General features: G+C 42.9%; 1 protein-coding gene across 1 annotated transcript in view; it reads left to right on the forward strand.

Moving 5' to 3' along the window:
* Positions 1 to 1,055: 1,055 nt before the first annotated feature.
* fgl1 (fibrinogen like 1) overlaps positions 1,056 to 22,251 on the forward strand; it is a 75,335-nt gene continuing 54,139 nt past the window's right edge. Inside the window, exons 1-2 of the mRNA XM_003221637.4 lie at positions 1,056 to 1,547; positions 16,267 to 16,342. Of these exons, the coding sequence (XP_003221685.2) occupies positions 16,277 to 16,342 (66 nt within the window). The 5' untranslated portion in view covers positions 1,056 to 1,547; positions 16,267 to 16,276. The remainder of the gene's footprint in view (positions 1,548 to 16,266; positions 16,343 to 22,251) is intronic.

A 22,251-nucleotide genomic window follows, 5' to 3' on the forward strand; every position in this document is an offset into this window, starting at 1 on the left:
GCTTAAGCAATGTGAGGGTTTCTATGCACTGCCAAGCTGAAGGCTCTCCTCCTTTGAGAAAATGTCTTAAAAGTGGCTGACAAAGAAAAGAGAACAGGACCTTAGATATGACTTCTGCTGGTCTTTCCTCTATTTGCCCATCAGCAATTCTATGTGCCACATGAGTTCTAACAGTATTCATCCGTCTGAGTGAGTAGACCTAAAGAATGTGTACTTGGGAAGTCAGACTTGGCCACTGCAATCCATGCTCTTGTTACATCCCAAATAGATTAGTGCAATGTACTCTAAGTGGGGCTGCCTTTGAAGACTGTTTGGAAGCTTCAAGTGGTCCAATGAGTGGCAGACAGGCTCCTTACTGGACTCCTTACATACAACTCCCCTGTTACTTCAGCTCCACTGGCTGCCAATCTGCTACCGAGCACAATTCAAAGTGCTGATTTAGCCTAGAAAGCCCTAAACGGTTCCAGCCCTGCTTACCCATCTGAACGTATCTCCCTCTATGAACCATTGCAGAGATTAAGATCCTCTGGAGAGGCCATGCTCTCAGGCCTGTCTCCTTCACAGATATGGTTGGTGGGGACGAGAGACAGGGCTTTCTCAGTGGTGGTCCCTCGGCTATGGCACTCCCTCCCCAGTGATATTCAATCAGCTCCTTCCCTTCTAGCCTTCAGGAAGAAAGTTAAAACATGGCTATGGGACTAAGCTTTTGGAGAACAACTGCAGTGCAATAAATGAAAATACAATCTGTTCAATCACAATTGGAAAGGTCCTAGATTAAGACTTCAAATCGTGTGATTTTAATAATTGATGTAGTTGTTTTTAGATGTTTTAATTCTGATTTTAATGTAGATGTTTACCAATTGTGTGTTATTTTAAGGCATTGAATTGTTGACGATATGTGAGGCCGCTCTGAGTCCCCCTCGGAGTTGAGACGGGCAGAGTACAAATATGGTAAATAATAAATAAATAAAATATTTTTATGTTACAATCAGACTGTCCCACAGGCATTTTATTGCCCTCTTTAGCCTTTGCACTGCCCTACATGCATTCACCAGAAGCAAGGCAATGGCACCTGCTTAGCTCCACTCTCAATATATTCTTTATCCACACATAAAGAATATCTTGGTTATAAGTGCTTGTAATTGTCTCATCATGAAACTCCCACATAGAACAATCTCAACTAGTATGATTTAAAGGGACTCTGCTGGGCTCTTGCTTAGGAGTAATGTAATGTATACTGCCGTAGAAGGACTGGAGCATATCTTGTTCCTAATTATTTTATTACATGGTAACAAATGAAGAAGCAAAATAGTTTTTTTCTTTTATCTTTATTTCAATGCTTGATCATGTTAGCGTTGTATTTGTACTGTGGCAAGTTAACAATAGACATCTACAGCTTCTCTGAACATTCCTCCCCACTGACTCACCACAGTTTGAATATTTCAGAAATTAAGAGCACAAAGTGCTTCATTCTGGAGAAGACTGTGAAATTCTTTGCATCAGCTACAACCGCTTTAACCACCAAAGGATCTCCATAGCACACAGAGGTAAACAACATAAGAATGTTTTCTTGGGGTTGGGGTAAAAATCAATATGTGAATTATCTGGTGTGCATTTTATACATAATGCCATGATGTGCTAAAAAAGAATTCATATCTTTAAAGAACGGATGACAAAAGAAGTAAGGCTACATCTTTTAAATGCACATATAAGGTAACTAGGGAGTAACTTCTATTAAATGCAGTGGGACTCAGCAATGATCACATGCTAAGTGTTGTTTTGTAGCCTTCAGATAAGACACTTGAAAATTTCATGAATGTAATCTGAATGTTTTCATAGAAACCGAGAGCTTACAGGCAAAAACAGCAAATACCATTTTACCAACATTACACGGATGCTAGCCTGATTCAGTGATGTACATATATGTGCTCCCTAAGCAGTGGATCACTACTTCAAAAAGCAGTAGGAATTGTATAGCCCTCCAGCTCTTGGACCACAACTCATAGAATTACTCAATATTGGCTACACTGGCTTAGGCTGATGGGACTTGTAATCCAACAACATCCAGAGAGCTCCTGGATTCTCAGTTCTCTTCTATGAGGGGAAGTCTACAGGGCAATATTCGACTTACTTTCATTTTTAATTAATATTGTTGTCATCATAAGCACTTAAGGCAGTTATCCCTTTTAGAGTTAAGTGTGCTTGCAGCCCTAATTATTGATGTTCAAAGATGACAGAAGTTATTTTCTTCTTAACTAGTGTTACTGGAAGCTATAAGTGTTGCTTTGTTGAATACTTTGAAGTCATTTTTGTCTTACGGTTACCCCAAAACAGATCTGTTTCAGGGTTTTCTAAGCAATATTTGTTCAGAGGGAGTTGCCTTTGCCTTCCTCTGAAACTGAGAGAAAACAGGCCATAAAATCTGAGAGAAACTGGGATAAAAGGTAGCTTGATGATGATTGCCAAAAATGTGCGCTGAATCGCACAATCGGCCGAAAAACTCAGGTTAAAAAGGTGTGCTTAAAATCTGAGATTGGCCGAAAAATGCACATATTCGCAACACTGTACCCCTGCACTCAGGAAAAACATGGGACTTCGTTGCAATATGCTGGTGTAGACTGCTCCAGCGCATGTGCGCATTTTAGCATCCCAAAACAACCGATGAGGGCTGTAAACAGATGGAGCCATGGACACACAGGTATTTAAATGGAAGTACAAATGGAAAGCAATTCCCATGACAACTCTCTGGAACCATTCCTTTGTTCCGATTTTTATGAAATTAAACAGTTTGAATTTCAAGTAGGGTGAGGGGAGGTAATAAGAATTTTGCTTGTGTGTATATTTAAATATCCACATGAGCGCATATAAGGTCCAGCGCATATACTTTTTTTAAAAAGTAAACTTCCACAGGATGTCCCCTATCCATCTAGCAGATTTCTAAAATACACTACAAATGAAGATGTCAGGACAGCGGGGGAACATTTACCGAGACTGATGAGTCTATGTTTGGACTTGCCCATGCCTGCACTACACCATAATTTCTCTTATTGCACTATGTAACAAAACTTGAAAAAAAAATCTATTCCCTGTGTTGTCAAAGGCTTTCATGGCTGGGATCACAGGGTTGTTGTATGTTTTCCGGGCTGTATGGCCATGTTCCAGAAGTATTATCTTCTGACGTTTCACCCACATCTATGGCAGGCCTCCTCAGAACCTCTGAGGATGCCTGCCATAGATGTGGGCGAAACATCAGGAGAGAATACTTCTGGAACATGGCCATACAGCCCGGAAAACATACAACAACCCAAATCTGTTCCCGTTTTGAAAGTGTTATTGTTGTTTAATTGAAAGTAGTTGTTATACTTTAGAAACTTTCTATGGATGAAAAGAGGGACGCCATGACATCTGCCTCTGTCAATTGTATAACGGCATGGAATGTTTGTCATATATCTACCTGTAATCCACTCTGACTCCCCTCGGAGCACTCCATGCAGTCATGCTAGCAACTTCACAGCCCAGTCAACAAGGCACACATGTCCCTGATTAGCAGCTTTTAATGGTTTAATATTTACATTGTTATAAACACAGAAGATACATTTTCTGATGCCATATAGCTTGTTATCAGTCAAAAGTTTAAATTCTGACAGCTAAGTATGTGAATGCTGTAAGATTTTGGTTGTCATTAAGGATGTAGTTGTTCATGGATAAACTTGAAATGAAATGTGTGGGCGATGTGTGGGTGATTTATTTATTTCGTGTCAAAAGCATTGGTACAGCAAATACATTTCAAATAATGGAAATAAAATAGAAAAGAAAAGAAATCACAGGCAACTAAATAGTTTTGGACCAAAAGCGGGCAACAGCAACTGCATTGTCTGTAGCTTTAAACAACTCCTCCTCTGTACATGAGGCAGGGCATTGTGGGCAAGCATACATATGCTGAGTTGTTTGTTCAGCTCCACAGTCACACAAGGTGGAGGATTCCTCCAGGTAGTGCCACCTTGCCAAGTTGTCTTTTGATCTGCCCACTCCACTTCTGAGTCTGTTCAGGGACTTCCAAGTTGCCCATTCCTGGTTTGCCCCTGGAGGAAGACCCTCTTGGGGGGCCATCCAGTTAGAGTTGCCTGGTTTAGCTGCCCAGAGGGACACCCTTGCTGTTGCTGGAGGAACATCAAGAGGAGTGGTGGTTCTCATGAAGCCCTTCCTTGATTTGAGTCTACTGGGAGGAGGCTGATAGTCATGCAGTGGGTGGCTTTCACAATGTTCAACCTTTTTTCTCTCATCGTTAGCAGCAACTTCCCGTCGCACGTCAGGAGGGGCAATGCCAGCTAACTTGTAGAGTTTATCAACAGGTGTAGGTTTAAGGCATCCCATGATGATTCTGCATGTTTCATTCAGTGCTATGTCCACCTGCTTTGCATGGGCAGACTTGTGCCAAACAGGACAGGCATACTCTGCAGTTGAGAAAGACAAGGCCAGGGCTGATGTTCTTATTACTTGTGGGTCTGCTCCCCATGCACTGCCAGTCAGTTTCCGCAGGATGTTATTGCGTGCTGTCAGCGGGGATGATGGGTAGCAGAGTGAAATCCAAAAATTCACCATCCCGGTCTGCCTCCTCCTCTCCAGACTGTTTCCCCGTGTGGAAAAACAGCACTGGATAAACTCACTCCAGCAGACGAAGTTCAACTGTTGATTAAACTTTATTTACATGAACTATTTACAATTATAGCAAATTCAGTCCTTTCGTCCATGAGTGATTGCCGAAAGCACCATGCACACACACACAGCACATTGCTCATCGCTGTTCTCCGCTCTACACAGGAAACCTTACTCCCTCGCATTCCACAGGAACCAAGATAGTACGTCCCGGTCAAAACACACTTGACCCCATTGGTCCTGTGATACATCAATCATAGCAGACTCTCATTAACTCCATAATTGCTGTATCCAGATTGATTTTAACATTTCACAATACACAATACCCTGACACGTGCAGCTACTTTGTGCTTGGTGTTCATGCAGTATTTCCTATATGTTAGTGTTCGGTCTAAGGTGACACCAAGGTATTTAGGATGGAAACAGTGTTCGAGCTCTTGGCCTTCCCAAGTAACTTTCAGTTTCCTGTTGGCTTCGCGGTTACGTAGGTGGAAAGCACACACTTGTGTCTTGGCAGGGTTAGGCTTCAGGTGGTTCTCTTTGTAGTAGCTGGAGAGATCTTTCAAGTCATTGGTGATGTGCCGTCCGCCAGACAATAAAAAAAACTATAAAGCTGAAACGTGCCGTCCTTTATCCGGGCGAACTGCAAATCCCTATAAGCTGTCCTAAAATATTGAACGACTGAGTCTGGAGAACTTCAAAAAAGGATGTTTATTCATACAAGGTTGTAAACCTGGCACAGATCTTAAAGTTGCAGAAAATGAAACAAATTTCCATAGGTTTTAGTTGCAGAATTATCCCTGGTTCCAGAAGGCAAAGGTGATTATAAAACCACTATACCCTAATCACGCTGTCTATATTAGAAGGAGAAACTCTTTCCTTCCCTATCTTTACAGCAAAGATTAGTTCTAGAAGCGATGGAATAACCCTGCTCCTCTAACTAGATTTCCTATTCCAGATCAGTATAATTCAATACTTATCTAATTTGGATAGGCTTAGATTGGCCTGGTTTTGAGGATGATTTGTCCCAGTTAGCCTTGCACAGCTCCAGCACGTTGGAAGACTATAGCCAGAATGAAACTCTAAAATGGAGACTAGACCCTGGTAAAAAGGGCGGTCCTAAGATGTTGTACTCTTTGACCAATCATTGCAAAGAAAACTGCAGCCAGCTCTTGCAGACTTCAAGCCACCTTTCCTGGGCTTTTGCAGCCAGAGGCTGAAACAAAATGCAAAGGAGGGAAAACAAACAAACGACCAATAAGTAAGGCAAACCATCGTCCTGGGGGACGGAACACTCCCCGCTTAAATTCCCAGGATGTGGGAATTTACCACTCAAAAACATACAAACACCTTTGCACATATGACAATACAAACACTAGAACTTTAAACATCTCCAATAAGCAACACGAGGTCACTAATTGGTCTGTCCAAAATGGACACTTTGTCTCTGTTGCAAGTCTTTAATTGAACTTTCCTGACCTTACCATCCGGGCAAGGAAAGGTCTTTAATACAATGCCCATGGGCCATGCATGGCGGGGCAAGTCTTTGTCCTTTAACAACACAACGTTGTTAACCTCAATGTTGTCCTGTGGGCTTTGCCAGATTCTTCTAGCTTGAAGCTGGCTTAAGTACTCAGCTTTCCACCTTTTCCAAAAGTGGTTGGCCAAGGACTGCACCTGTTTCCACAGGGCACGGTGAGTTCCGTCCGGAACTGGCAACATGATGTCCTTCCATCCTGGCACCTTTTGTGTCAAAATAAGTGCAGGAGTCAGTGGTTGTAAGTTCTCAGGGTCACTGGTAAGGGGAACCAGCGGCCGGTTGTTGATAATTGCGGTAACTTCCGCCATAAGTGTCACCAAAACATCATGCGTCAATGACCTATGACTCAAAAGCATGGCATTAAGGATTTTGCGACTAATACCAATCATCCTCTCCCAAACACCACCCATGTGGGAGGCGTGAGGAACATTGAAAGTCCACATAATTTGTTCAGTATTCGTAAAGTTCTGAACCTTTGGGTCTCTCCCAAACCTAGACACACAATTGAGTTCTTTGGTCGCACCTACAAAATTGGTGCCACAGTCCGACCGAATTGACTTAATTGGCCCTCTGAGGGCTATGAACCTTTTTAATGCGTTTAAAAATGATGAAGTGTCCATCCCTTCTATGACTTCTATATGGACAGCTCGTATTACTAAACAAGTAAACAAAACTGCCCACCTCTTGTTATTTACAACACCACCCCTGGTTTTCCTAGTGACAACCTCCCAAGGACCAAACACATCGATTCCCACATGGGAAAAGGGTGGGTCTGTCAAAGTCCTATCCTGAGGTAGTTCTGCCATCAACTGACTTTGACAGTTTCGCCTAAGGCGCCTGCATTTAACACATTTGAAAATACAACTGTTGACCAACCTTTTGGCATTAACTACCCACAGACCTTCATTTCTAAGGGCTGCCTCAGTTAGCGTTCTACCCTGATGATGGATCCTTTCATGGTGATGCCGAACGAGCAGCAATGCAGTGTGACTATTAGGGGGTATGATGATGGGGTTTTTTATGCACGCCTTGAGTTTAGCTTTGGCTAACCTTCCTCCAACTCTCAAAATACCCTCCTTGTCTAGAAATGGGTTTAACTCATTTAGAAGACTTTGATTAGGGATGTTGAGCCCTTGCTCTAGCCTAGCTATTTCCTGCTTGAAAGCAGATCTCTGTACTGACTTGAATATGACGCTCTTAGCCTTTATCATATCCTGGACCTGTAAAGGCTCACTATCTTTGCAAGCTAAACGATGTATAAGCCTAGCAACTGCTCTAAGGAGACTGTGCCACTCCGAAAAACATTCAAAACGGTGTGGTTCCAGGCAAGATCTTTGGCCCATCTTGATTTCTGTGGTCATCTTGCAAACTTTCACCTCTAGAACGGACTCGGGCAATTCTGTATTATCGGTGGGAGAAAAGGCTGATGGAAAATTGACTTCGGTCAAGCATCTGGGGCCTGTCAGCCAACTTGAACTTAACACTCGTTGAGTTGAAGCTCCTCTGGAAGCGATGTCAGCTGGGTTGTCGCTGGTGGCGACATGGTGCCACTGGCTAGGCGTAGAACTGGATAGAATGTTGTTGATTCTATTAGCCACATACACCTTGGGGTCTTTCTGCATCTTCTTCTTCAGTGACCAGAGTCTATTTTCTGCCACATGCCTGTTGTTTGGCAAAGTGGGTTTTTCTGCTTTAAAAGGCAGAGGGGCTATCCAATTTCCCTCTGGACTCCGGGAAACTTGAGAGTTCATGATCTCTAAAAACCTCTGTTCATCTTTGGAAAGCGCTGTAGTTTCATCCCTTTCGGAGACTTCAAAGATGGAAGAATACTCTGGTGTTATCCCCTGATAATAGACCGAGATATGACTCAAACAGCTATGCATTAGTGTGGGGCGACTGCCTTGAAGCACGTGCGCTTGACGAGTGCCCACCGACGATGGAGGGTGCATCCTATTTATGCACACTGGGCCTGTAACTGTCCAGCCTAGTGGTAGCAGCTGAGCAATGGGCGCCCCTGGAGGTCCCTTAACTTGGTCGTTCACATAGAACAAGTTCGGACAGTCCGCACCAAGCAGAAGGGCAATGTCCACATCTGGACGGAAAGCAGGTAAGGCGTTCTTCAGCTTTCGCAAGTGAGGATGGGCTTCCACGACTTCTCTGGTGACAATCTGCCTTTTGTTCCGGGGAATAGAGGAACACTCAATGAGGTCTGGTAACTCGAACAGTCTCTTCTGGTCACAAGAGGAGACAACAAAGCCGGATGCTATGCGACCCTGCAACTTCTTCTTCCCTACACAGGTGGACATGGTGTAGTCGACCGTCTGGGTTTTTATGTCAAACAGTTGGAAAAACTCTGGAGTCGCCAGGGAGGCGTCGCTTTGTGAATCCAAAGCCACGTAAAGTCTCTTTTTAAGCCAAGGTCTTCTGGCTGGATATACATCTGCTAGGCAGATGGGATGGCAGACTCTGAACTGGTGCACGTCAGAGCATAGTTCAGTACAGGCGACCGATGGAGCATCCTCCTGCATCCGTGACGCGGTCTGCATGTTGGTGGCTTCAGTAGATGACCCTTCTTTGGAAGACGTGTCCCCTTTGGCGCGGGAGACAGCGTCAGAGTTGTGCATCGCGGTGCAATGCTTAAGGCTGTTACACCTTGCGCATTTGACGTCCTCTTTGCAGTTGGATGCAAAGTGAGGAGTTGCTCCACAGCACCTAAAACATATGCCCAGCTTCTGTACAATCTGTTGTCTTTCTTTATAAGGCTTCTTGCCAAATTCCCGGCAGTTGGCCAAACTGTGAGGCTTTTGGTGAATGGGGCAGAGCACCTCCTTCACCTCTGACTTGGATTCGTTGGCCCTGTGCTGAGTTTCAACAGCCTTAACACTAACCGGTCTTTTGGCCTCTCTGTATGGTTTTTTCTCCACTTTAGGTGCCTTCTCTGGCTGGGTCCCTTGGTATAAGGTGGGGAGGCCCGTCTGCGGATCATTCCTTTCTCTGGCCGCCCTGGTGATGAACTGGACCAAATGAGAAAATGGAGGGTATGCCTGGGAGTGGGCCTCCTTGTAGTTGAAGACCTCCTGTCCCCAGCGTTCTTGCAAAGTGAAGGGCAGCTTGGTCAAGATCTGCCTCTGGGACAGGTGCTGATCGAGGCACTTCAAACCGGGCAGTTCTGGATTCTCCTTGGCCGACTCTAATTCCGTAAGGAGATCGCTGAGGTCCCACAAGAGTTTGAAGTCTTTGAGTTTCAAAGCTGGGAACCTTTGGAGCTTGTCCATAAGAGATGCTTCAATCTCTGTGCTGGCCCCATACCTCTGCTGCAACCTGGCCCAGGCCTTTTCCAGGGCTTTGTCGGGATCGGCTACGTGGGCTGCGTAGATCTTCTTAACTTGTGAGGATGAGGCTGGGCCCAACCATGCAGCCAGAAGAGTCAGTTCTTCCTCAGGCAATAACTTTAAGTCTCTGATTGCTCTCTGGAAGGTGGCCTTCCAGAGAAGAAATTCCTCAGGCTTGTCCGAAAACTTTTCGACACCCTTGTCCTTAAGATCTCTTCTGGGGCTTCTGATGATGGAGACAAGCTGGGACTCTGGCGTCGAAGGGAACAATTGAGGAGTTTGCTGTTGTGGAGTGGACTCCCACCGTGCACCTTGCGTCAACCTTTGGCCTCTTGGAGGGATGACATCGACCACTGACGAATCGGTGGCTCCCTGTGCAGCTGTCTGTAAGGGCCAACTAGCACTTGGCCTTGAGGCCCTGATTGACTGACCTAGGGATTTAGCAGGAGGCACAGGTAGCTCGGGCAAGGGTGAGCTCCCCACTATGACGCTCTGCTCTGCAGGAAACTCAAAAGTGACTTTGGGGCCCTGCTCTGGGTAAGGAGAGAAGTCTTCCTGTTCCTCATCCGAAAACTGGCTGTTTAAGCTATTAAGATGCACAAGCACCTTGGAAGAAGGGTCCTGCTTCGGCAACTGACTTACATTTTCTTCTGTGAGTGGCTCAATTAGGGCCTTGGCCAAAGTCTCAGCCCTTACCTTTTTGGCAGTAGCATCCATCCTTATTCTAAGCATTTCTATTTCACCTTGCCTTTGGGCCTGTTCCATTTGCATTTCGCTTTGTCTACGGGCCTGTTCTATTTGCAGTCGTTGCTCTTCTTCTTTAAAGGGAAGGGTGAGATCAGCTGCCTTAGCATCAGCCTCCGCCCCCGCTACCTTGCTCTTTAGCTCTAGACGTGCAGCCTCCTTAATGTGCAAGGCAGCTAGGGAAGAGATGGCACTCCCAGCAGCAGAAGACTTGCTAGAGTGGCTATGTTTAGATGATGCACACTCCCTTAGCTTAGATACCTGGCTAGAGCGGTTGGACTTAAGACTAAGTGCCACAGCAGGTGATTTTAAAAGATTGGTCTCATGGCTGCATAAGGAAGACTGATTTCCTTTTGGCTCAGACCTTAGATTAACAGATGGAGAACTAAATTCCAAGGCATCTAGAATTGCCCTCACCTTATTTTCTTTCTCATTAGTGTCAGCTAAGACACTCACTATTTCTAACTCTGAATCCTTGGCGTTAATGCGCTCGAGGACCTGGACTATCTTAGACACCAAACCCCTCCAAATACCGAAGGTCTCTTCAAGGTCTGTCTGTAATATGGATGGCACCCTTGTAATACCCAAGCTCTCAATTCTGTCCATTAATGTTACAATTCGCTCCCATGCCGAACCTAACCTCACATGGAGGAGCTCCTTTTCATCTATTAGATGGGCTAGCATCTTGGCTGAAGGGTGCTTTATCCTTTGGGGCCTTTCATTCCTACTTTCAGCCTCAGAAGGAGGTATACCATCTGCATCATCTTGAAATTGCATAGACATTATGTATTCTTAATAGCAAGTAAATTTACAACAAAGGCAAATGCAATATACCTGCAAGTAAATTTACAATAAAAGCAAATTCAATATATAATACAATTCACAGCACTTAACCATAGCAATATATATCACTAAGTAACTATACTTTACAAAGATTGTGACCTTTGGCGCCAAACTTTGGTAGGCAAGCTGCAAAATGCCAACTGACAGCAACTTGCCACTTGATACCTCCCTTGCCCGAGTGACGTAAACTGCCAAAATGGCGACTTCGCCAAATTTTCAAGCACCTTGTGCTCCGCGGCTCGAGGCCTGCCGCCGAAGGAGCACCGAGGCTGGCTTTGGAAAGGAGGAGAGAAGAGACGCCTCCTCCCCGCTGTGAAGGGAGGTCACCACCGCAGGACGATGAGACAGGTCACCACCGCAGGTCAATGAGGCAGGTCACCACCGCAGGACGATGATGCAGGTCACCACCGCAGGACGATGAGGCAGGTCACCACCGCAGGACAATGAGGCAGGTCACCACCGCCAGGCGACCGTCCCGGCCGAGCGCTTCTGGACTCACCACCTCCGTGTAAGCCCAGGACCTACTGCTGGAGCTCCGCGGCTCGATGCCTGCCACCGAAGGAGCTCGGGGTAGATTGCTGGGTTTTGCACAGCCGTGCAATTGCAGAAACAGCCGCAGGGCTACGCGCACACACGCAAGCTGAAGAGCAGGATACTGCAGAGGCTGAAGAAATGGAGCCCCACTCTCTCACTTGCCTTTCGGCCTGGCAGCAAGCTTTCACTGCAACAGACCACAAAATCAAAGTCTCTATGGCCGTGCAAGCTAGCTGAAGCGGAAAAACCGCTGATCGTCCTCAAAACTGTGCCGTCCGCCAGACAATAAAAAAAACTATAAAGCTGAAACGTGCCGTCCTTTATCCGGGCGAACTGCAAATCCCTATAAGCTGTCCTAAAATATTGAACGACTGAGTCTGGAGAACTTCAAAAAAGGATGTTTATTCATACAAGGTTGTAAACCTGGCACAGATCTTAAAGTTGCAGAAAATGAAACAAATTTCCATAGGTTTTAGTTGCAGAATTATCCCTGGTTCCAGAAGGCAAAGGTGATTATAAAACCACTATACCCTAATCACGCTGTCTATATTAGAAGGAGAAACTCTTTCCTTCCCTATCTTTACAGCAAAGATTAGTTCTAGAAGCGATGGAATAACCCTGCTCCTCTAACTAGATTTCCTATTCCAGATCAGTATAATTCAATACTTATCTAATTTGGATAGGCTTAGATTGGCCTGGTTTTGAGGATGATTTGTCCCAGTTAGCCTTGCACAGCTCCAGCACGTTGGAAGACTATAGCCAGAATGAAACTCTAAAATGGAGACTAGACCCTGGTAAAAAGGGCGGTCCTAAGATGTTGTACTCTTTGACCAATCATTGCAAAGAAAACTGCAGCCAGCTCTTGCAGACTTCAAGCCACCTTTCCTGGGCTTTTGCAGCCAGAGGCTGAAACAAAATGCAAAGGAGGGAAAACAAACAAACGACCAATAAGTAAGGCAAACCATCGTCCTGGGGGACGGAACAGGTGAGTTGCTTTTCAACTGTTTCAAAATCTTTTGCTTGTGTTGTAAGGCCAAGGTCATCAGCATATATAAAGCTCTTTATGAGTGGTGGTAGTGGCTGATCATTCGTGAAGATATTAAGTAAGGTTGGTGCAAGAACGCTGCCTTGGGGTAAACCATTCTTTTGCCTCCTCCATCTGCTTTTCTGGCCCTGAAACTCCACATAGAAGCTGTGGTTTTCTAAGAGGGTCTGGACAGTTTTTGTAAAGTCAAAGTCCCGGGTGATATGGTAGATTTTATGCAGCATTTTTCTATGTTGCACCGTGTCATAGGCTGCCGTAAGGTCCACAAAAACTGTTCCCGTGATGCAGCCTTTCTCGTAGCCTTCCTCGATATGTTCAGTCAGATGAAGAATTTGACCTGTACAGTTTTTCCCTGGTCTGAAACCTGCTTGTTGTGCAATAAGCTTGGGTTCGATAACAGGTCCTAGTCGATTTAATAGCATCCTCTCATAGACTTTATATAGATGACATAGTGTGGGTGATGGAGAAATATGTTGGTGGAAGAGCTTATTTCCTATATCAATGGTCCCCAACCTGTGGTCCATGGACCACCAGTGGTCCCCAAGAACTAAAATATGCTCCTGGCATCACTGTTACTACACCATTGCAATGAGTGCAGCTGATCTCGTGAAACCTTCTTATAGTGCCAAGGCAAAGGGGATGTTGGGAGAGGAGAGGCTGATTACCCACGAACAGCGTGACAACAAGCATCCTGACTGTTGCTTCTCCTCCTCCTCCCTCCCCCTGAGCGGAGCCGTTCCATGTGGCACCTGGAAGCAGGGATGCCTTGGTATCTTCTTTTTTGGCCCTGCTCCTGAGGTAATTTGGGGTACTGATTCAAGAAATTGCATTGGATAGACCACATCCTTATAGGAGTAGGTTTAATTAGTAAGAAAACAACAGTAAAGAAATAACAATGTATAATCACATTTGGTGAAAAATACAATTTAAATGTGCACTTAATGTCCTTGGATGACTTCTCTGAAGAGCCAAAGAACTTTCATTTGTCCAAGTCGCTGGAGCCCATATGAGATAACTTTTTAGAATTATCTCATGGAGATCTGTTCCCCAAGCCAAAGAAATGTGAAAGTCTCCTGGAAAATTTAAGGGTGGAACAACTATGGGAACAAGGAAAGGGAGTGGCTTTTATTTATGTCAGAGAAGTCAGCACTGGTTGTAATGACCTCCAGATGTGCCAAGAGGACATGCTGAACAGCAGGACATACTAATGCTGTGCTCATGTAGATGGATGTATTAACTTTGCAAGCTGATGGCAGGTATTCCTGTGAGAGTATCAAGCTTTGTAGTATCATTGTGTATTGATAACCAGCTTTCCCCACTAAATGGAAGGATAAGATCATTATTAGAGCAAGCAAACACCCAATTAATAAAATGAGGGGTTTTTTTTTTGTTTGGATAGAGGGTGGATTATTGACTATTTTATTTCTGTTTAATTGACTATTCTAAAGCCTTTGATTGTGTAGATCATGATAAATTGTGGCAAGTTCTTGATGGTATGAGGATACCAAGTCACCTTGTTGTCTCCTGAGAAATCTGTATAATGACCAAGGAGCAACAGTAAGAACAGATATCATAATAACAGACTGGTTCAAGATTGGGAAAGGAACATGGTAGTACTCTCACCCTACCTATTCAACCTGTATGCAGAACACATCATGCGACGTACGGGGCTTGATGAATCCAAGACTGGAGTTAAAATTGCTGGAAGAAACATTAACAACCTTAGATATGCAAATGATACCACTCTGATGGCTGAAAGCGAGGAGGACCTGAGGAGCCTTATCACCAAGGTGAAAGAAGAAAATGCAAAAGCTGGGTTGCAGTTTTAAAAAAAAAAAACAGGATTATGTCAACCAGACTGATTGATAACTGGCAAATAGAGAGAGAAAATGTGGAGGCAGTGACAGACTTTGTATTTCTAGGCACAAGGATTACTGCAGATGCAGACTGCAGCCAGGAAATCAGAAAACGTTTACTTTTTGGGAGGAGAGCAATAACCAATCTCCATAAAAGAGTGAAGAGTAGAGACTTCATACTGGAAATGAAGGTCCACATAGTTAAAGCAATGATATTCCCTATAACCTATGGATGTGAGAGCTTGATCATAAGGAAGGCTGAGCAAAGGAAGATAGATGCTTTTGAATTGTGGTGTTGGAGAAAAATTCTGAGAGTGCCTTGGACAGCAAGAAGACCAAACCAATACATACTCCAGGAAATAAAGCCCAACTGCTCTGCGGAGGGAAGGATATTAGAGGCAAAGATGAAGTACTTTGGCCACATAATGAGAAGACAGGAAAGATTGTAGAAGATAATGATGCTGAGGAAAATGGAAGGAAAAAGGAAAAGCAAGGGCAAAATGGATGGATGTTATCTTTAAAGTAACTGGCCTGACCTTGAAGGGTGGCAGCGGCTGATGGGGGCTCTGGCGTAGGCTGATCCATGAGGTCACAAAGTGTCAGAAGCGACTGAACGAATAAACAACAACAAAGAGAGTGGATTGGTTGACCTGGCAAAGATAGCATATTTAGAATTAGGCATTTTTATTTAGGTTAGTTACTTCACACAAATATAAACTTATCAAAATGATGCTAATTAGGTCCAGACCAAGCCATGCTCAGAGTAAACCCACTGGAATATACTGGATTTAAGTTTGTTGTGTAGAAGGCCCTACTAGAGACAAAAGCCCCTTCTGCACTGCCATAGGATCCAGATTATCAAAGTAGATAATCCACATTAACTGCTTTGAACTGGATTATATGAGTAGACATTGTCAAATAATCCAGTTCAAAGCAGATAATCTGGATTTATATAGCAGTGTAGAAGGGGTCAAAGCCTTCTGAACTGACCTTATTGGTGAAAGTATCTCCTAAGGGAGACCTTCCTGGCTCCCACATTTGTAAGACAATTCCTTTCCTCCAACAGGCATTAAGTTCTTAGTTTCTCCACTTTGGCTTTGCTTTTATAATTTAAATTTTATTAATGGCTCTTAATATTCCAAAATTTTAATATTTTGACAATTGATATATTTGGCCACTTTTATATTTTTTGTAAATAAGTTTTAGGGTTGTTTTTTTGTCATTTGTAAAGTGCATTTACCAGCCATGTGCATTATAAACCTTTTAAATCATTGCCATCGCTGCTACCCAGTGTCCTCTTTAGTTAAAGACTTATATAACACCAATACGATTAATAAATGTCACATTCAGAAGCAAGATAGCAAAAAAAAAGGGGATAACAAATATCAGCCACCTAGAACAAAAAAAAAACCCACCCTATGCACTATGGCTAGAAACATGCTGTTAGCTGCAGTTACATTTGTATTTGTCTTCTTTGCAACATCTGCTGGGGAACATTCATTCTAAAGCAAATCTCAAATTAGTTATGCTTGTTTTTGTCTTGTTTTTGTCAGAGAATTGGCTGAGCTTTTGGAATAACTTGGTTTCTAGCATTATACTTTTCTGCAAATGAGGGATCAAACAGCAGGTCCCTAATTGTTCTCACAAACATCATGCTGAGTTGTAAGCAGCATTACTTGACATTCTGCTTCCCAAAATGTTTGTTTTATTTTGCAGATTCATCAGAATGAAGAACTGCATTTTATTTTGTTTCTTCCTTGCAAATGTGTTGGCAGCCTGTATTGTCGGCTTGGTAAGTTTTAGAGTCCTTAAAGTGAATTCTCATTTATAAAATTGGAGGGAAATGACGAGGTTATTTGTGCCTTACATTGAATGCAGAGGTGAAATAGTAGAAATTTTACTACATTTATTTAATAAACTCTTTATAGGAATTTCAGGTGTACCTATACGCTCTAGTAGATTGGAACATCTCCCTTGATCTTTTATTCTAATTTGAGATGATGAGTCAAGAAATCAGTTTAGTAATGCTTGGGTTGCTGTGAGTTTTCCGGGCTGTATGGTCATGTTCCAGAAGCATTCTCTCCTGATGTTTCTCCCACATCTATGGCAGGCATCCTCAGAGGTTGTGAGGTCTGTTGGAAACCAAGCAAGTGGGGTTTATATATCTGTGGAATGTCCAGGGTGGGAGAAAGAACTCTTGTCTGTTTGAGGCAAGTGTGAATGTTGCAACTGGCCAGCTTGATTAGCATTGAAGCCTTGCAGCTTCAAAGCCTATCTGCTTCCTGACTGGGGGAATCCTTTGTTAGGAGGTGTTAGCTGGTCCTGATTGTTTCCTGTCTTGAATTCTCCAGTATTTAAGCGTTGTTCTTTATTTGCTGTCCTGATTTTAGAGTTTTTTAATACTAGTAAAATGAATCAAGGCACATGAAAAGCACTGAAGACTCATTCAACCAGAGAAGTCAGCCATAGCAGAGCACGTGATGAACCAATCTCGACACAGCATATTAATTGAGAACGTAGAAATGCTAGACACTCTAACAAACATCATGTCAGACTACACAGAGAAGCCATTGAAATCCACAAGCATGTGGACAATTTCAACAGAAAGGAGGAAACCATGAAAATGAACAAAATATGGTTACCAATATTAAAAAACTTTTATCAGACCTCATAACCTCTGAGGATGCCTGCCATAGATCTGGGTGAAATGTCAGGAGAGAATGCTTCTGGAACATGGCCATGCAGTCCGGAAAACCCAGTGATTCCGGCCATGAAAGCCTTCGAACACACATTAGTGGCATCATCATTCAAACACATTGCTGTACTTGACATGAGATTTTGTATGTGAAAACATGGGTCTAAATATATATAAAGGTGTAATATGTGAATCAGGGGTGAGTTGTTCATGGCATAGTGGCTTATATTGCCATCCTTTTTAAACCCAAATGACTAATAGTTCCCATATTATATTTTAAAAATTATACCCACAACAATTATTCACAGAATGAGTTTGTCAAAGATCATGTCATTTCTAGGATATTCCATGCTGCTTCTTGCAGTCTCATCTTCTGGTTCCCCCCACATCCAGTGGTTACTGAGCATAGAGTCGACTCTTAGAATCTGGCTACAAGACACCCCCATGGATACCAAAATCCCATTAAAGACAGAAGCATAGTAAAATTATGTCCATGTATAAAATGTCAAAATCAATATTTGCTTTTTGGAATTTTAAAAAATATTTTCAGGCCATGGGTGAATGAATCTGTGGTTGCAGGATCCATGGATAATGAGGGAGAATTGTACTCATAGATGTGTTTTGTTCGCTGCCCCTCATCTACATTTACATTCCTTCCCACAAGGTTTGCTCTTATGCATGAAAAGCACAATTTTTGCCTATGTAATAATCAACAATAATATAAAGAGTTGCTATTAGTTTCTATGATGTTCAAAGACGTGATTTGGTAGACAAGGGGTTCTCAAACTTTTTGAGCCACAGAGCCCTTTTTTAAAGCAAAAGTTCCTCATAGGTCTCCAAGAAATGTTTATAAATAACCTCCCTTATGCCATGCAATAAAAGCACAAAGCAACCCCAACAGATAGCCATCCAGCTTTTGTAATGCTGCTGCTGTTGATGATGATGATGATAGGAGCAACCCCAGGGGCCATCCAATCCAACCCCCTTCTGCCATGCAGTAAAAGCACAATCAAAGCAACCCCTGAGCAATAGGAGGGAAATAAGATTTTGGAAGCAAGGAAGGTGAGGGAGAAAGGGCTTGGACAGGGAGGGGGCATGGAGGAAAAGGTCAGTGTCCCAGGAGGATAATACTGCCGCCGGATGCCCTTGGAAGAGGAGGAGGAGGAGGAGAAAAGAGGAGGCAAGATTGACGTGCATTTTTGGAGAAGAAAGAAGGCAACAGAGGCAGGGGGAGGGAAATAACATGGTGGTGCCATCATGCACCTTTGGAGCAGGAGAAGGAGGAAAGAGCAGAGCCCCTCAGTATGCCTCACCAAGCCCCAAGGGCTCCATGGAGCACACTTTAAGAGTTGCCATGGTAGACTATTCCAATATATTTTGAAAGACCACAAAAGGGGCTTTTGTTTTTGTAAATCTATCATCATGTGACAAGACGTTCCTTATTTGCTTCTTGTAACTAACACAGTGGTTTTCAACCTGTGGGCCCCCAGGTGTTTTGGCGTACAACTCCCAGAAATCCCAGCCAGTTTACTAGTTGTTAGGATTTCTGAGAGTTGAAGGCCAAAACATCTGGAGACCCACAGGTTGGGAACCACTGAACTAACATGATCTGGCTCTCCATTCCAGATGCTCCTAGGACTGGTCTAGTGTTCTACCATGTGAGCTTCAGTTTATCTAGAACAGTTGCTGAGATAGATCATTCCTTCTGTTATGCATAAATACTTCTATTATGTCCAGCCTAATCTGTCATGGAGAATAAATAATTAACTCTGTGAGAAATAAAATGTAAGGTTAAATGTGACTTTTTGAATTGCAGAATATTTGCATCTTTATTTTTTAGCATGTAGTCTATATACTCATGTATAAGTCTAGAACTTTTAGTCAAAAATTCACCTAATTAAGCTGTGTCAACTTATCCGTGGATCATTGTACTGTATTTTAATTCATATCAGAAAAGGAACCAACCCCGCTGCCTAAAGTAGAGAAAGGGAAGACCTTAGTTTTCCCAGGGCAAGCTAAAACAGTAGTTGCCAACCTTTGGGTTTCCAGGTGTTTTGGACTTCAGCTCCCACAGTTCCTAATAGCTGGTAAGCTGGCTGGGATTTCTGGGAGTTGAAATCCAAAACACCTGGATACTCAAAGGTTGGGAACCACTGACCTAAAAGAAACACCTAAAAGAGCCCCCCAGCTCTGGAATGCCCTCCTGATGGAGATCGGGCTAGCCCCTATCCTCCAAACCTTCCGCACACCATTAAAGACCTGGCTTTTCCAACTAGCCTTTGATCATGTTTAGGCACTCTTATAATACATATGAAGACCGTTTACTCTTTTTTAGCACTTTACAATTCTGGGATCCAATACTGCTGTTTTATCCACAGCAATTACTGTATTTTATTGTTTTTACTAGGGGGTACTGTGTATTTATGATGTTGTGTTGACTGTTTATTGCCTATGTTTTGTTTTGCACTTGTTGTATTTTGTATTTTGTGTCACAGCTTGAGTGTTTTGTGAGTCGCCCCAAGTCTCTCTGGGAGATGGTGGCAGGATATAAATTATTATTATTATTATTATTATTATTATTATTCATAATAATAATAATAATAATAATAATAATAATAATAACACTCTCTCTGCCAGGGCTCAATTTCTGGCCCCCTGAGCTGACATTGGTATTTTCCCATCTCTGTGGAATGATCCTCTACTTATCCACAGGTCATATAAAAATCCATAATTTTTATATGTCCTTGACTTATACATAAGTATATATGTAGTTTGAATAACATGATTTGATGCTGAATGCCCCATTTCAAAAATAAGTATTAAACATTAATCTTTTGATGTTGATGGAAAAAAAAACAGAGGTGAAATGATAGTTCCTCAAAGTTAGATTTAAAAAAAACATATCAACTTTCCTTGAGTTGGTCAGGCTTATAATAATTAGCTTATAAGCTGTAAACAATTTTAAAAGCTATAGAATCTGGAATAAGCATGCTTCAGCAACTTCCAGATAATATCAGAGAAACATAAGAGTTGGAAGAGACCTCGTGGGCCATCCAGTCCAACCCCTTGCCAAGAAGCAGGAAAATTGTATTCAAAGTACCCCCGACAGATGGCCATCTAGCCTCTGTTTAAAAGTCTCTAAAGAAGGAACCTCCACCACACTCCAGGGCAGAGAGTTCCACTGCTGACCAGCTCTCCAGCAGCTGGTTAATATTTGGCTTTTAATGTAGAAAATAAAACGTAGATATAGTCAACAAAGCTGGCAACGTCAGCTAAAACTCAGTCTGCTTCCAATTAACGACATAGTTGGAATCAAAACGAATTTTTTCCCAGTGATGATATCATAATGTTTTTCATTTTGTTTCTTTCAAAGGGGTTTAAAAGGCAGAGGAAATCAATTCACAATCTTTATAGATCTGTGCACCCCAAAAAGTCCTTTCTTTTTTTTATTTGAGTATTTATACTGCACCCTTCAGCCGAAATGGTTCCCAGAGCAGTACTGGTATGGTGATTTCAGGCAAAGTTAAGCCAGAGTAAACTGAAATACTGCACGGACTCACAGCTAAGCTGATAACTTTTAATGTTTAAAACTTTCTTTTTTAAAAAGAACTACTTAACTGCTATTCTGACTTCTCCACAAAGAGAGCAAATCTGCTATGCAAAACATCTTTGCTATTAAATGACTTGGTGGAAGATCAGGGGCGATGAGTAGATTCATACAAGGATAAATGCTTCCATTACTCTTAAGGGCTCTTGCTACACATTTTTTCCTTTGTTGTATAAACTTGCATTAAATCATCCTTACTGTACACACTTATATCCTTGGAAGTCTCTTTCCTTTGCAAAACAAATCCCTCTGAGATGATCCCATGCTTTCATAGTGGGAATGGTCAGAGGTGATACAGTTATGATTGGTGTGGTCCCATTTTGTCACACTCCACACCACTTTGTCTCTATGCTTTTTAAGTCTCTTATTGTATCACAGTACCTTGATAACAAAGAACAATGGTACCTCATTGCCACTAGGCGGAGCACCATGTTGCCGAATGCTACTCCATAGGCATTATGGAATAGGAGTTATTCTTTCTGACAAGGTTCTGCAACATGCAGTTCGTAAAGATCAGTGACTGGAAGTTAGATGCTAAAGTAACCTTAATAAGTGCACAATAATGAGTGGGAGCTGTTCTTTTAAAATAAAACCCAGCAGTCAGTCAATAGCCCTGCATTTGAAATATTACAGGGCACAATTGTTTCCCAACTTTCAAATGGAACTCAAATTTGGGTAGAGAATGAGAAGGCACTTGTCTAGGTCATAAACGGGCCAGAATTTTGTTATCTATTTTAAAAACATATCCCATGCCTCCATTAGAATACTTCAAGATCCACACTTACTCTTTGCTTGGGATTCTAAGCAAGATTTCAGCCCAGCTCTAACATTAGAAGGGAAACTGAACATAGTGTTTCTGTCTGCCTCCTAAATCTCACAGAAGGAACAGTTACTAGAGTACAGCCCCAGCTCTTTTAGGCCTCCTCCACACAGCTGAATAAAATCCCACATTATCTGCTTTGAACTAGAATATATGGCAGTGTGGACTCAGATAACCCAGTTCAAAGCAGATACTGTGGGATTTTCTGCCTTGATATTCTCTATTCTTACCAGTTTTATACTTATTCATGCAATGCTTTTGACTAAAAATCAAAGGTTTCCCCTGACGTTAAGTCCAGTCATATCTGACTCTGGGGGTTGGTGCTCATCTCCATTTCTAAGTCGAAGAGCCAACGTTGTTCGTAGACACCTCCAAGGTCATGTGGCCGGCATGACTGCATGGAGTGCCGTTACCTTCCCGCCGGAGTGGTACCTATTGATCTACTCACATTGGCATGTTTTCGAACTGCTAGGTTGGCAGAAACTGGAGCTAATAGCGGGTGCTCACTCCGCTCCCGGGATTTGAACCTGCGACCTTTCGGTCTGCAAGTTCAGCAGCTCAGTGCTTTAACACACTTCG

This window comes from Anolis carolinensis, chromosome 5 (assembly GCF_035594765.1).
Source record: "Anolis carolinensis isolate JA03-04 chromosome 5, rAnoCar3.1.pri, whole genome shotgun sequence".
Taxonomy (NCBI): Eukaryota; Metazoa; Chordata; class Lepidosauria; order Squamata; family Dactyloidae; genus Anolis; species Anolis carolinensis.